Raw genomic sequence first — 15,866 nt, 5'->3', positions numbered from 1 at the left:
AAATTTTTTTAAAAAAGTGTTTACAGCAGCAGGGCTCTGATTAGCAGCGTTCCTGCGGCTTTCAAGATTTCTTGCTTTGGGGTCATTTTATATAGCGCATACACTATCTGAAGGGCTGCCCTTTATTACAGTATTACCCTTTTACCGGTGTTTGGTACGCGTTTGTAACATGCACACGTCACGTTTCTCTTGTAACACACCGTTTGCTATCTCTTACATTTTGTTTGCTTTAGATACTTGCAAAAATGCCACCATTGCCTCCATAACGTTTGTTCTTGTGCTGGAGTGTCTACCGTTTATTGCAGTATTATACGTGTACGTTTTTGTAACTTGCACACATGTCACTTTTTATTTCTCCGGTACTGTACCTTTGCTACCTACGGCATTTTGGTTGCTCCCAATTGTCACAATTGCAGCATGTAACTGAACGCTTGCTTCTGAAATGTGTTCCCTTGTAATTTGCTGCGCATGCATCAGTACTGTTCCTACTGTGAAGCGCTCTGACCCCTTAGGATAAAGCCTGTGCTATATAAAAACGCATACATAAATGCATAAATAAATAAATTAAGTGATTTGCCCAGAAGCATAGGCTATGGAGCAGGGTTTTTTCTCATGTTTTTGCTCAACCCAGACAGCCCGTTTTAAAATGCGTGCTTTTTCTCTACCCAGACAGCCCTTTCAAAATGCAACCCTGAGAGTGTATATAATGTACACAGTGCTGCGTATAATGTATTTAGGGGTAGATTGTGACTGCTTTTTTCCCAATGAGATATCCGGTTGTTACTGGCGTTTATAAGTAAAAATTCTAACATGTCGCTATGTTTATTAAAGGGTTGTAAAGAACAACTTGAGGTTTATATGCTATGGATATGCGCAAAATGTTAGGGGTGTACCTAGGTTGGGCTTGAGATGCTCTTATTAAAAATTAAATGTCCAGACAAGTCTATTTTCAATTTTGAATTTATCATTGGCATTTTCTAAGGTGTATGTAACAAACTGTAAGGCCTTGTTTATGATGTGTAGTTTTAAACCTCTATTTTTTATTTTTTAAATCTAACCCTAAACAGGCTATCCCTGTAATAGACATCACCGACGCCGAAATGCTAACCATACAAGTAGGTATATGTATTTAGAGTTGCATAGTTCTGTATAGTTTTTATACACCATTGTCTCAGAAGTTCTGCTTTTTTCTAATGGTCTTCTCATGTGTGTATGCTTTTATAGATTATGACGCCGCTCTACAACTAGATTCTGATGATCTAGAGCTATACCTGGGGGCTCAAGACGTGTCGCAACGTATTCAGGATAATGTGGTTCTTTCAGGTAAATTTAAAAAGAAAGGCCAGGGTTCTTTAAACTGTCTAAGACTTAGACTGTGTTAGCCCAAAAACCACAGGGGCGTACTGTAGGAGGGCTCTTCAGAAGGGACTGCTAAGGACTTGTTTATACCACAAATGTGATTATTTTTTCTTTGCAGGTTCCTCAGAGGCACGCACGACCGACGCCGCTTTGCAAGAGGCGCCACCGCCGTCAAAAGAAAGACCGTTAAAGAGGAAAGCCTCAACATCTGGAAAGGAACCGATGACGAAGAAAGGATCTGGGAAAAGACCTCTAAAAGGTGTGTTTTTACAAAAGGGGCGAAAAAAACGAACTCTCTGTGTTTTTTCTAGCAGGTAGAAGGGGGCACCTGTCGGGTTGTAGGGATTGTATAAAAGGGCCGTGTAGAAATTATTGTGGTGGGTGTCTATGGGTAGTGTAAGCATCTTTATACAGGTTCTTTATTTTTTCTAATATATATTTTTTATATCTTACATTCTAGGAGCTGTTCAAAAGAACGCTAAAAATACGGGGGAGGTCAAGAGGTCTGCGAAACCGTTAAGGGACATAACAGCGACCATTCAGAATGCAGAGCCTGCAGCAAAAGCTGTGAGTAGACGTGGGCGCCAGGACAAGCTCTGCACATACTACACGCACATACAGCAGAGAACCGGCACCGCTGTGAAATGTCAGATCAAGCCCTCTTCCATCATGTTGAACAATCCTACAGGAATGTCTATTCTACACAGGGAGGGGGACACCGGCAAAGACGTTCTTCCAACCCCAGACAAAGTTAGGTCTGTTCAGTGTAAAAGCGGTGCGGCGTCTCTGAACCCTCTCAAAGCCTCAACGGCATTCGCTGAAGATATGGTACATCCCCAAACTCCTAAAGCGAGACGCCTCTCAAGATCCGGGCTCAAGAAGAACTGTGGGGTGCAGACAGATCCCTTAATCAAGCCCCTTACGGCGCCGTCTCCTACGCATACCTTGAAGTCACCTATAGTTTTAAATAAACTAGCGGCTTCTGTAGAGGGGTTCCCCCAAGACCAAACCCTAAATCCTGCTATACCCAGGCCTGCTGTGCTTAGAAGCTCAGAGGCTGATAATGCGCCGCCCCCAGACACCCCTTACAACGGTAGCAGGGGTGGTCTCAAAGCATTGATAGGTATGGTTGCCAAACTTGATAGGCCCTCAGAAGCAGCGCACAAGGGCCCTTCCAGCACGCACAATGGGTATTTGTATACGGATGTTAGACAGTCACCCGCCCACAACCACGACAATTCCTTAGCCGATAGGGACCACAATTGTTTTGACGGACATTTACACTCCCCAACCCTTATGTCACCTATACCCCCGCAGGGAGCATACGACCCAACCAGCCCCGCACCCAGTGTAAGCCACCCATCACCATCAGCAATATGCAGCGATAATAGTATCTGTTGGGACGACTGGTCAAATCAGGGTTTAGAAGCTGTATCTAGTGAGGACCCTTCCATGGCAGCCCCGGGGTGTTCGCACTGGGACCCTCTTTCTATGAACCCTCCGGTGCCTCAATTACAGAATGGTGTTGCTGCGGATGGAGCGAGTGGTGGGCCAGGGGTGTTGCCGACTGGTGTACAACCGGGCACGGTATTCATCCCTAATCCGCCGCAATACGATTCTGTAAACCCAAAAGAGGTACTAGGGGCCCTTGTGAAAGACATACAATTGGCGGTCAGAAAGTTAAAACGACAAGTGAACACAGCCACCTTAAAACTAGGGGTATGCGGTAGCGTTGACAGATCAGGGCTGGAGGCGCAGCGAAAGATACTACAAATGGTTGAGCAGTGTAAAAGGGTGATCATACAAACGTGCCAAACAACAGTGTCCGACATTTGGAGTATCCCCTCTTGACTATGCCGACGTAGGCCCTTAAAGACCCAACACGCCCTGAGTGTTAATAAAAGTAAGCGTAAATCTAAATACAGCAGCAGGGTCCACACAGTTCTGACAAAGTCCCTGCGCTTCGTACGCTTCCTCAACCGTAAAAAGGACATGGAACCCCACAAGCAGGATCATACATTTTCACAAACAGCGCCTGAATCACATGCACCGGTACAATGCCCCAGTCATTACATAAGTTCAGGTGAGGACAGACCTTGGGAGGTGCAATTGGAGGGATCTCAGGGTGGAGCACCAACACGCCAATACCATGAACACACAGAAGGTCTGGGGGCGGGGGCTGTAGCTGAGGCCTCTATGAGCACATCATCCACATACACAAACCATACAGTTCAGGTAGGAGGGGGTCGGATACCTAGAAAAGTATGGTCCCGCAGAAAACATAAGTGGGCTAATAGCGCTAAGCAACGCCGGCTTTTAATAACTAAATTAAAGAAAGCCAAAATATGCGCTACACGGCATCTTAAAAGGACCCCAGAGCCCTGCGTAAACCAGAATCCCCAAAATGATGCATCAGTAAGCTCCCCCTCCAGGCAGATTCCTCTAGATGAGGATTCAGAGACAGTGTTTTTAGAGAGCGTCAGAACCTACAGTCGTACTGTCGAGAGATTTAACGCTACTGAGCACTACGAGGAGTTTAGGTTTATTAACCTACACCGGATAAGGTCCCCCGTGCAAGGGCATTTAGTCATACAGCAGGCTGTGCAATCACTCATAGATAGGTTGATACGTGATGTGGGTCCTAATGATTTTTTCCAGCTACGCTTCCAGGGGCAGGGCCTTGACAGTCCGCTCTTCACCAAACGACGGGCCCTTGATGTGTTTGATGCTGTGGAATTTTTAGAAAACCTGTCAAAGCTTTTACAGAGCAAAGCTGAACTAGTCGCCTATGGCACTTTCAGAGTCATAGCCCTCATTGTCCGGGGTCGTGAGGGGGGTGTTTCCAGGCCTTTAAAGAGCGTCCTGTACAGTAAGATCATTGGTAAGAAACAGCGTTGGCTGCTCAACTTTAACAATGGAGCAGCCAACACCTGTCTGGCGGCCAGCATCGTGGGATTGCTGATGGGTCGCAACACCACCGACGCTGTCATCATGTCTAGAGCGGCTGAAGCCCATGAGGTTCTTGAAATACCTCCAGATCGCATAGTCGGCTTTGGCGACATAGGTCTTTTTGAGAACTATTTCGCCGTTACGGTGAAAGTTCTTTATCACAACGGTTCTTGGAAGTACTTTACAACCGGGGATCGTGTGAAAAACAAGACTGTATATGTCCTGCACCATGAGAATCACTTTTATGGTATCTTGAACCTTAAAAGTTTTCTGGGAGTCAAATACGTGTGCACACATTGCGACCATATATACAACACTAAGGCACATCATCAGTGTGAAATACATTGTAAGATGTGTCAGAGGGATGGTTGCATTGTAGACGATGCCCTGAAGGTGTTGTGTCAAACCTGTAAGATGTTTTGTCGCTCGCAAGACTGCTGGCGCATACACCGCAAAGCTGTTAAATGCAGCCCTAAAATGGACTGTCAAGAGTGCGGCTGGTATGTGTCGACAGATCACAAATGCAAAGGCATGAAATGTCCCCGGTGTCAGATTCCATGTAGGGTGGGATTTGTACATCAGTGTTACATGGTTAAAGGCAAACACCAGCCCAAAACCGAGGATTACATCGTTTTTGATATAGAGTGCACACAAGAGATGGGGGTACACCAACCTAACTATATTTACGCCCACCATCTAACTTCTGATGACTGCTGGGAGTTTGAGGGGCGCACATGCGTTGGTGATTTCCTTAACACATTCATTCAGTCCAAATTCAAAGGGTACACCATGCTGGCCCACAACTCAAAAGCATACGACTCATTCTTTATTTTACAGAATATGATTCGTGAAAAGGTGCAAGTAGAACTCATCACTCAAGGTTCCAAGCTGATGTTGTTAATGGCTGGTCAGTTACAAATAAGATTCATAGACACCCTGAATTTCCTACCCATGAAATTGAGCAAGCTGCCAAAAGCTTTTGGTTTCCCTGGGTGTAAAGGTTATTTTCCACACTTCTTTAACACCTGGGCGAACCAGAATTATGTGGGGCCCATGCCGCCTCCGGACAGCTACGGGGTTGATTATATGATGCCTGCTGAGAAAGAGAGCTTTCTACAGTGGTACTCTGAAAACCGTGAAAAGGAGTTTCATTTTCAATCCGAATTGAAAACCTATTGCAAGGCCGATGTAATGATCCTGCGACAGGCCTGCAACCTCTTCAGAGATGTTGTGGTGTCTATGACTAAGAAAGTCAGGGTCATGAAACACAAAACCCCTCACATGACTAAGAAAGTCAGGGCCTTGAAACCCAAGACGCCTCAAATGACAAAGTCGGTTGAATACATAGACCCTTTTCAAAACATCACCTTGGCCTCCATGTGTATGTCCATCTACAAACACATGTTTTTAAGACCAGAAAGTATAGCTCTAGTGCCGCCAGACCTCTATAATGGTAAACAGAAACGTTATTCAACCCCTTCTATCCAATGGCTCATGTACGTCTCTGAGAAGGAAGACCTAGATATTCGGCATGCCTTACAGGGTGGTGAATACCGCCTGGGTCCCTATTACCTGGATGGGTATGCTGTAATTAAGGGCGTGCCGACGGCCTTTGAATACAATGGCTGTTTTTACCACGGCTGTCCTCAGTGTTACAAACCCCACGAGTTTAACAGACTGATGGGGGCCAAATTTGGACACTTACACAGACGTACTCTGATAAGGGCCCAGTATGTTGAAAAATGTGGCTTTGCTCTGAGGGTCCTATGGGAGTACGAGTGGTTAGAGATGATAGCAACCAACACCAAGCTACGTTCTTTCCTTCAGAGTCGTGATTTACCACAACCTCTGGAACCCCGCGATGCCTTATTCGGGGGGGCGTACAAACGCCATACAGTTGTACAGGGCCGCTGGGGAGGGTGAGAAAATACACTATTATGATTTCACCAGTCTGTACCCTTTTGTAAACAAAATGAAGGTGTACCCCTTAGGACACCCTACCATCATATATAGAGACTTTAAGCCCCTTTCCGAATACTTTGGCCTAGTAAAATGTGAAATCTATCCTCCAAGGCAGCTTTACTTTCCCGTGTTACCATACAGAGTCGATGGTAAGCTGATGTTCCCCCTCTGTCGAACATGCACTGTGTTTAAAGAGGTCGGTGGTTGCAGTCACACCGAAGAACAAAGGATGCTCACAGGGACTTGGTGCACCATCGAGGTACAAGGTGCCTTAGACAAAGGCTACAGACTCGGTAGAGTACACGAGGTGTGGCATTTTAAGAGGACCACGACACGTCTCTTTTCACGCTACATTAATTTGTTTCTCAGAGACAAACAGGAGGCCTCCGGATATCCTGATTGGTGTACTAGTCAAGCTGCAAAGCAGAAATACATCGATGACTACCACACGCATGAGGGTATACGCTTACGACCACATTTGATAGAGGTCAACCCTGCCCGCCGGCAGTTAGCCAAACTCTGTCTCAACTCCTTATGGGGAAAATTCGCACAGCGTACAAACATGTCAAATACGACCTTAATAACAGATCTTGACGAACTGTTTAAGTACCTTTTTGCCCCTTGTTACGAGGTGTCCAGCTGCGAGTTTATCGATGACGAGACCGCGGCGGTATGCTGGAAATACACAAAAGAGTACCCCACAACGTGTAACAACATTAACATATTCATAGCCTGCTTCACGACTGCACACGCCCGTCTAGAGCTTTACGGTGTTATGGATAAACTCCAGGACCGCTGTCTGTATCATGATACCGACTCAGTGATTTTTCTGAGTAAACCTGGGGATGAAGATCCTCCTCTTGGGGATTATCTAGGTAATTTGACCAGCGAACTTGATAAGGATGAGCACATAATAGAATACACAGCAGCCGGGCCTAAGACATACTCGTACAAAACAAACACCAACAAATTGTGTATGAAGGTCAAAGGTATAACATTAAACGTCAGCAACACCCTAAAAATTAATTTTGACAGTCTGAAGGATCTGGTGCATGAATATTCTGCAGCGGCCGATCATGAAAATGATAAAACCATAGTTGTTAACCAGCCCTGCATAGTCAGATCCAAAAAGAAGTGGGAAATTACAACCCAGCCCCTACATAAAACCTTACGCGTTGTTTTTGACAAGAGGGTCCTGACTGCTGACTATAAAACACTGCCGTACGGATATTAGGAGCATTAGAGAGGACACCCAGCACAATGGACACCCGTTTACAGCACCCGTTCTCCTGTGTGTTAGCAGGGCCCTCAAACTGCGGTAAAAGCTACTTTATAAAAAAACTCTTAGAAAATGCTGCAGGTGCATTATCCCAAGCACCTAACAACATTGTGTGACTTTATTCGTGCTGGCAAGATCTTTATACCGAACTGTCCCGCAGCTTCCCCCATATCAGATTTATAGAAGGTATACCTGAGAATCTCAACGATGATGAGCTGCTACCTCCGACCCTTGTAAACATGGTTATTGTCGATGACCTTATGCGTGAAGGTGGTGACCATCCTGAGCTAGAGCGAGCTTTTACTCAATATTCACATCACCGTAATCTAAGCATATGCTACATTGTGCAGAACTTGTTTTACAAGGGTAAGAACAGTCGCTCTATAGCACTCAATGCCTCATACCTTGTTTTATTTAAAAATCCCCGTGACAAACAGCAAATATCCGTCATAGCTAAGCAGATGTACCCTGGAAACACACACTTCTTCATGGAGGCCTTTAACGACGCTACATCAAAACCCCACGGATACCTGCTGGTCGACTTAAAAAATAATACTCTAGAAGACTACAGACTAAGGGCTGATATTTTTCCCCCTGATCTCCCAGTCGCTTACACCCCAAAGACTAAGTCCCGAACCTATAAAAAGCAGCGCTGAAGACCTTTAGAGACATTTGTAGCCAGGCCTTATAACCCCCCAGGTGCTGACCATGTCTGAACGCCTACGTCGCAATTTGGCCCTCCTGAAAATGTTGGTAACAGCCAGTCCCCAACAGCGAAAGGCCCTCCTCTGCGCAGCTTCTGACGATTTAGTGGCAGCCATTTCAGAAATAGCTCTAAACACCCTAAAAGGCAATGTCCCTATATCAAAGAGCCAGTTACAAGTGTTGAAGAAGAAGCGACAGCTTATCAGGAAGCTCAGTAATAAAAGGGCCTCACTCATCACCAAGAAGAAACTGGTGAAACAGTCTGGGGGTTTTATAGGCTCATTGTTGGGCATAGCTATACCCATAATTACAAGCCTCCTCTCAGGACTGTGATGGAGCATGCCTCAAAGATGTATTTGGTTCCTAAACAACAGTTGGAGAAACTGGGCTCTACTGCGGACAATGCCTGGGATATACGTCGTAATGAGACTCTACGCCTGGATGCTGAAATTAAAGACATTTTGAACCGGACGGATCTAAACCCCTACGACAAAGCTACCCTTTACACCAGCACCCTTAAAAATTTTCTAAGCTACTACAAACAGTGGGATACCGAAAAAAACAAGTTAACTTTATATGCCGCGGACTCTGAACAGCCAGCAGCGTCTGCGCATGCTACGCCGCCCCAACAGCCGCCGCCGCAGCCTTCCCAGACCCCTCTCTCGGATATTTTTGTTGACGACCTCCTAAAAAATATAAGCCAGAGGCATAGGGGGGCCGCGCAAATGTTGATGAGTAAACTAGCCGCTTCTAAAGACCTAACAGCGTGGAATGACAGGGGTGAATTTCTTTACAAGGGACAGCCGGTTGTTGGTTCACACATGTACGATCTGGTCAAAGGTCTCACTCACCCCAAGATCCTAACGCATCAAAATGCTCCTAGAGGCTGGGAGCAGTTTCTACAAGCGGCCGCTGAACTCAACATCCCTTCCACACTCGTGGGTAATAACGAACACCGCCGTATGCTTGAAAGTTTAAAGACGCCCCTCCCGCCATCGCCTGCCGCCTCTGACGGGCCCCTACTATCCCCCTCTTGGAGCAACCCCATGGGGCCTTCAGCACGGCGAAAAAGACACATGCCCAAGACCCGCACGTGGATTAATCCTTAATGTTTCTACAGACTTATTGAATAACTGGGCCTTCTACGTGTATAACAGTGATTTTTCTTCATAAATTTCTTTAGTAATGACTGTCAATGTAATGTGTAACCTACATGACTGTTTGTAATAAACACTTTTATAAATTTTCAACCCTTCTCACTCGTCTTTTTAAAACATTTTAATTCTGGTGTATGAGACAGCATAGAAATACAGAGTCTGAATGTGTGCTTTAAAAAAATTTCTTTATTTTAAACGTTCATCATTAAACATACATGTGTTACAAGCCCTTACAATTTTGACAGACGCTATATTCGGTTTTCACAGGCCGGACCGAGACCCTTGTGTTTTCTTTGACATATTTCACAACTATGCTGTCATTGTTAACAAGGTCACTCGAATATAGATTTAAGAAATTTCTAAACGATGTACCCTCAGACATTTTATTGATAAAATAAATACAGTGTTCCCCGCATGTGATGGCAAGCGAATCCTGGACCTGCAGCTTATTATACTCAACCCTCGCCGCAGCTTTTTTCACAAACTTGAATATGAGTTTTGTATAGATACTGTGTTCGGGGAACTCAGATGTACTGTCAAACACTGTAACCTTGTCACTATCTATAAACATGCCGACCCAGTGTGTTCCACCCTTGTAATGAGGATCGGTGTTAAAGACTAGGGTGCATGGTCTTTCTGACCCAATTTCGGTAGGCAGCCCATCGCTAGGGAAAACACCTAAAAAATAATTCCTAGCGTATTTGTGCCTGCTTAAGAAGTCCCGTATCTGCATAGTGTCTATTTCACAAACGTTTAAAGATAGTCAAACAAAATCTGTCTGGCGTGGTTGATCTGAATGATGCTGTCAAATACCGAGAATACGATCATGTTCACATTCGTAGGTAGTGGATTACTGAATCGTATTTCAGCTTTTAGATTTCCGTTTTTGACCAGGTTGTAGTGATCACCGTCTTCCATGTCAGGGGTCAGGTCGAATGCGAACAGTGTGTATCCGGTCCCATAGCCTTCTCTTGTCACGGCTACACCACAGTCCCGTAGATGTTTCCCTGTTATCGAAACCAGCCCCTGGTATTCCCTGATGTAGTTGGAGCTTATAAAACTGGGTGTGTAGGGTTTTGCAGAAATCACGGTGCCCTCGTGGACCAGAGCGGCGTAGTTGATGTTGTAGTGCTTAAAATTGAAGGGATTTGCGGCGTAGGAGCCGCTAAAAGCTGTATTGTCCACAAATCCGATGATGATAAGCTTAGGTAGTTGTCCCAGAAATAAATTCTGTTGCTGCGTTAGCCGTGTACCTGCTGGGATGCTGAATACCTTCAGAGTCACTCTTTCCACAGCGTACTTGGCGTTTGATATTTGCAAAGCGTCGGCGTGAGCTAGTCTGACGCTCGGGGACACTTTTACCCTCTTTACAAACAGACTCGCTGACCGTATGTCCAACTTGTACTGTTCTGCATCCCCGCTTATGAGACAGAATGAATCCTTGTTGCGCGTGAGCTTGATCTTAAGATCGATTCCGTTGATGAGCAGTTTATCTTGGAAGAATAGGTCTGAATGTATGCGGCCCAGAAGGTCAAACTGGCGACTGGCAGATGCAAAACTTGCTCTTTTTACAAATCCCTGATTTTCACCGTCCAACTCCTTGACTTCAAAATGTTCACATGTGTCCTTGTAGAAGAGCCCCGATGAAAGCTGCGTGTCGAGGGCGTCGCTACTGTAATTTAGAATGCTCTCGAGGTAGGCTCTGTATGCGTACATGTTATCGTTCTGTGTGATGAGCCAGTCGCCCAGGGTGATATCCACCTGATTAAACAGGGTTGCGAGGGGATAAGCTATCGTAGCCACTTTAGCGTCTGCTGCTATGTCGGAACCATCAGCTTTTACAATTTTACACATAAGGTGTAGTAGCGTGTTGTTGAGATCCAGATACATATCCGTGGACCCTGATACATAAAACTCTATAGGGGCCAATGGTGTCAAAGTGGCTAAAGGCGATACCTCCATGAAGAAGCTGTTTTCGATGCTTGTCTGTGTAGGCTTTAGAGTAAACAAGTCTAACTGGGATTTGGCGCACTCGCCTGATGCACAGTGTACGAAGGCCATGCTTTAGGTTGTGCCGCTTTAAAAAATATTTACTTTAGAGGAGGATCTCTTCTTCTTCGTAGCTCTCTTCCTCCGTGGGGTTTTTCTTTTCTGAGCACGCTTTGAAGAACTCCTCTTTTTTTTATAGGGGGCCGGCGGTCCTCTGCGTCTCGATGCACGGCGCTTCCTTTTAACGCTCGTGCGCGGCTTGTACACTAAGCCAGCGCCTTCTTGCGGCTGTTTGTTCATACGTTCGGCAGCCGCCGAAGTAACAGAGCCAACAACATCATGGGCAATGTTCGAAGCTGCCGCCTTAACATGCGGTTTTACAATTTCATAGCCTTTTCTCAAGAATGGCATAGCTCTTCTAAAAAGACTGCGGAAGAAACCTCCTAGACCAGCCCCATACATAACAGGTGACCCTTGAAAGTACGGTGGGCCTCCATAGCCGGCCTGGTTTCGGTAATAGTCCCTGTACATTGAAGGGTCCCCGTATGTTTTCACCACCACCATGCTTAATAACCTCTGTCGCGTCTCGGTCTTAAATGAAGCTTTACAATAACTTTCCCATATTTAAAGGACACAGGCTGCGACTGATCATCGAAGATCATAATTGAAATAGTGTCAAAATGGTTTTTAGAAACTGCAATGTAGTCGGGTTTGTTGAATTGAATATTGACCATCGTATTATTTTCGCCCTGTACATGGACACATCTTAACAAGGGCGAGTAACTGTCTCCGATCCTCTGTGCCTCTACAATATCGCTATACACATAGAGTGTGTAGAACCCTCCGTTAATATCAGGGCACGTGTGATCCGGCTCGACCGGACTTTTAGCATTCTGTACTGTTCCTAAAACGCGGCTTAATTTACCGGTACAGTTAAACGTTGTGGTGCAACTCGATGTTTTAAGAAACACCTTCCTTCTGACGTTATCTAGTGACAGATGGGTATTCGTATATGTTTCAATGGTACCTATGGCTTTGTTGATGGCATCGACAACACTTAAAACTGTGGGGTAGTAGCCGTATGGGATGCTCTCGTGCATGCTCGTCGGGTCCTGCTCACGTTTTAGGTAAAACTTAGCCTCGGTCTGTGTAAATGTGTTCCAGGTTCTAGGGTATTGGATCTCAGTTAGGGCTACCTCCCAATCACCTTTCAGGTCCACAGGCTTAGCCAATTTCACTGTATAATTAGAAATTTGGTTGTCGGGGAACATGTCTTTAGAAGCGTTGGACGGCAGGGTGATATAAAAGGGCGCTGTCTCCATCTTAACATCAGCTTTTAGACGCTCCTCAGCTCACACACCCTTCAGGGAGCTGGCCAGCACCCAACTGTTACATTTCTCCGGCCACCCCCTCCATTTGACATATGCCTGACTATTAGCGCCTCTACCTTTCCTTTTCAGAATCTTTTCCACCTTATACACCCTGTGCGGATCGGCTGGTATCCTTTGTAATTCTTCCTTGTAAAATGCCCCAGACACCATTTCCCCATCATAGTCCTTTAACCTGTAGATATACAAACCCTCTTTAAGCTCCACACTTTCCACTATAAATATTTCATCGCTAAAAGTCTGTTGGTAACCCTTCGTAAAGACCCCTTTCAATTTTGAAATTCTTACGTGATCACCTTTTTTAAAAATAGGCTTCTTCACCTTTGTAGCGAAATTATGACCGTACACAGTTCTCCAAACAGCTAACGAATTAGTATGCGTTACCTCTACGGGTGCTGTTTTGATGGTCCTGTGGTAACTGGCATTATATACATCTAAAAAGGCCTGTAGAACATCAACGTATCTGTAGGTGTTGTGGGCTGTAAAATACCTCCACATCTTAGACTTTAAAGTTCTGTTAAACCGCTCTACAACCGCTGCTTTTACCTCTGTGTGTGTTACAAAATGTTGAACGCCGTGGTGCTTTAATAGTTTCTGAAATGTGTTGTTTAAGAATTCTTTACCGGCATCTGTTTGTAGTTTTTGAGGAATTCGCCCTTTCTCGAAGATGGCTTCAAAAGCGGCTGTGACGCTAGCCCCAGTTTTATCGCGTAACGCTTCTGCGTAGGCATACTTGGACAGCACATCTATAACAGTTAATATATAGTGAGCTCCGTTGTTATGTTTTGCTAAATCTTGAAGGCTGATGATATCCGCCTGCCATTGATAATCTAATTGTGCATTAACGATTGTAGGCTGTCTCTTAAAACGTCTTCTGGTGGGTTTATGTAGTGAATATGCCTCCTCTCCTGATAACCAGTTCTTCACCAGATCTCTGCTTACAGGTTCGTTTTCATCTACAGTCCTTCTATATAGAGCTTCGGCGCTTCCCAAGCTGCCAACTCCCCGTGTATCATAATAAAGTTTTCTTAACACGGACCCCGACATGTTATCATCCGCTACACACCAGACAATGAATGCCACTTGTTTTGCATAAGTGCCTTTTATTAAAAAAGTAAAGAAAAAATTTAACAAATCATAAACAGAGTATACTTTACATTTTTCACAGTAAGTGTCGTAAGGACGTATTAACACAGAGTCACCTTGAGGTGTAACATTCTATTACTTTGTTCTAAATACACGCTATCATGTAATGTTAAATAAGCACCTGTTTAAAACAGTTTTCGAGGGGCCAAAGACCCTATTTTTCTATTTTTTTTATACAGATTACACATACGCCTTGCTACGAGTTTTTCTATCATTTTTCTGTTGAAAGTGGTGCCCATACCCTGCATACCCGGTAATTTTAAGCTCGGGTCATAGGCATATCTGATCTCATTGATTGCCGCCGTCAAAATTCTCAACATATCAGGGTGGACAAGCTTCTTTTCAGCGTACAACCCATACACCACCCTTAGCAGTTTATACACCTTGTATGGATCTATCAAACTACAAATATAGCGTATTGTTCTTGATCTGTATGATTCACACAAACATTTGTGAGCCTCCTGCTGCGGATCGTTGATTTGATGGCCGTTACAAAGGCTGTAATAGTCACGCCGGACACAGTTTAGGACCACCTGTGCGGCGAAAGCCTTAACTTCCTGCCTTGCGTAGTAGGACAAGCCTTCATCTTCCTTTTCACACATGTCAGAGTCACATACACACTTGTCGCAGCCATCACGGTTTTGGCATGTGGAACTTTCAGCCTGTTTTGAGCACCACAGACAATTGAAAATTACATTGTTCGTTTTTGTAGACCGCCATTCTGGCGCAGGCCTTTTTGGGGTTTCTCTCTAGGGTTCAAAAGAAGAAAGAATTACAATCCGTAAGTTGAAGAAATAAAATACAACGCTATGTAGGTGACCGCGCATAACATTTTCTTACTAACCTCTGCATATTTACCGCTCTCTGCGGCGGCTCTGAAATCTTGAGAGTCACTAATGTCCTGCGATGCCCCATCATCTTCGACGCTTGTACCAGGTTGTTGCAGAATACCCTTCTCAACACCTGTATCCTCCTGAAGGTCCCTGTCATCATAGCTGGATGTGCTAGGAGGTGCTACATCTTTTTTAACATAGTTTATTAAGTAGGTGTATTCGACTGGGTTTGCTCTCTAGGGTCAGAAAGAAGAAAATATTGACAGTTCGTTAGTTGAAGAAATAAAATAAACCATTATGTAATTGCCTGCTCATAACATTCTCTTTTTAAATTTTTTTTTACTAACCTTAGCATTTTCATCGTCTTCGGCGGCTGCTCTGAAATCTTGAGAGTCGCTAATGTCCTGTGATGCCCCATCATCTTCGACGCTTGTAGCAGGATGGTGCAGAACGACCTTCTCAGCAGCCTTATCCTCCTGAAGGTCCATGTCTTCATAGACGGGTGTATTAGGAGGTGCTACAGCTTCTTCAGATTCCTCCAGATCCATTGAACTGAGACCAGCAAGCAGGCTGCCGCTACATGAGCCCTCACTGTCGCTGCTGTCGCCCTTAATCGGGGACATCCGACATACGCAATCCTTGAGACGGCGTGCTTCCATAGGCCTACATATGCCATTGCCAAAGCCAGTAGCGTCGCAGTCCATATCCCTAGGAGTTTCTTGTCGAGCATCCTCGTCCATTACCAGGGGTGTTAAACTGCGGTAATATCTATTGATAGTGGGTTGGGAGCCACCCAACACTGGCCTTTTCACGATTGGGTTGTATCTCTTCATTCTGATGTGGGGTGCGGGCACCTTTTCGTATTCAGGCTTCTGCTTGCTGTAAGAGGTTCTTAAGGAAGTCGTATATGTATCCTAAGCAGTCCCTAAAAGGGGCGGACACCTCTACACCATAACAGAGGCATACAAACGTCATAGGCCTCTGGTTCGCTGATGGCTCCAAAACAAACCCCGCCCTTTGGAAGACCGCCCCCTTGGGACAAATGGACACCTACAGTCATCATAGAGGGTTGAGACCCGTCACTTTTTTAAGGACACAT

The 15,866-nt window shown here is 45.1% G+C and overlaps 3 protein-coding genes and 1 pseudogene across 3 annotated transcripts; 2 read left to right on the top strand and 2 right to left on the bottom strand.

The window, feature by feature from the left end:
- Positions 1–1,073: 1,073 nt before the first annotated feature.
- Positions 1,074–3,210, top strand: LOC147727405 (uncharacterized). The gene is made up of 4 exons (XM_086963102.1): positions 1,074–1,119; positions 1,225–1,323; positions 1,478–1,618; positions 1,820–3,210. Exons 1-4 carry the CDS (start codon positions 1,101–1,103, stop codon positions 3,208–3,210), a joined length of 1,650 nt encoding a protein of 549 aa, XP_086819228.1. The 5' UTR covers positions 1,074–1,100.
- Positions 3,211–3,555: 345 nt separating this feature from the next.
- On the top strand, positions 3,556–5,008 carry LOC147727404 (uncharacterized; annotated as a pseudogene).
- Positions 5,009–9,500: 4,492 nt separating this feature from the next.
- LOC147727403 (uncharacterized protein F54H12.2-like) lies at positions 9,501–11,472 on the bottom strand. The gene is made up of 2 exons (XM_086963624.1): positions 10,320–11,472; positions 9,501–9,538 (listed from the first exon to the last, which is right to left on the bottom strand). Exons 1-2 carry the CDS (start codon positions 11,470–11,472, stop codon positions 9,501–9,503), a joined length of 1,191 nt encoding a protein of 396 aa, XP_086819750.1.
- Positions 11,473–14,059: 2,587 nt separating this feature from the next.
- LOC147727402 (uncharacterized) lies at positions 14,060–15,600 on the bottom strand. The gene is made up of 3 exons (XM_086963623.1): positions 15,115–15,600; positions 14,779–15,003; positions 14,060–14,683 (listed from the first exon to the last, which is right to left on the bottom strand). Exons 1-3 carry the CDS (start codon positions 15,598–15,600, stop codon positions 14,060–14,062), a joined length of 1,335 nt encoding a protein of 444 aa, XP_086819749.1.
- Between the last annotated feature and the right edge of the window lie 266 nt (positions 15,601–15,866).

Source organism: Lissotriton vulgaris, chromosome 3_1 (genome assembly GCF_964263255.1).
Source record: "Lissotriton vulgaris chromosome 3_1, aLisVul1.2, whole genome shotgun sequence".
NCBI classification, from domain to species: domain Eukaryota; kingdom Metazoa; phylum Chordata; class Amphibia; order Caudata; family Salamandridae; genus Lissotriton; species Lissotriton vulgaris.
The sequence above is the reverse complement of the archived record's forward strand: the minus strand, read 5'-3'. Positions and strand labels throughout refer to the sequence as shown.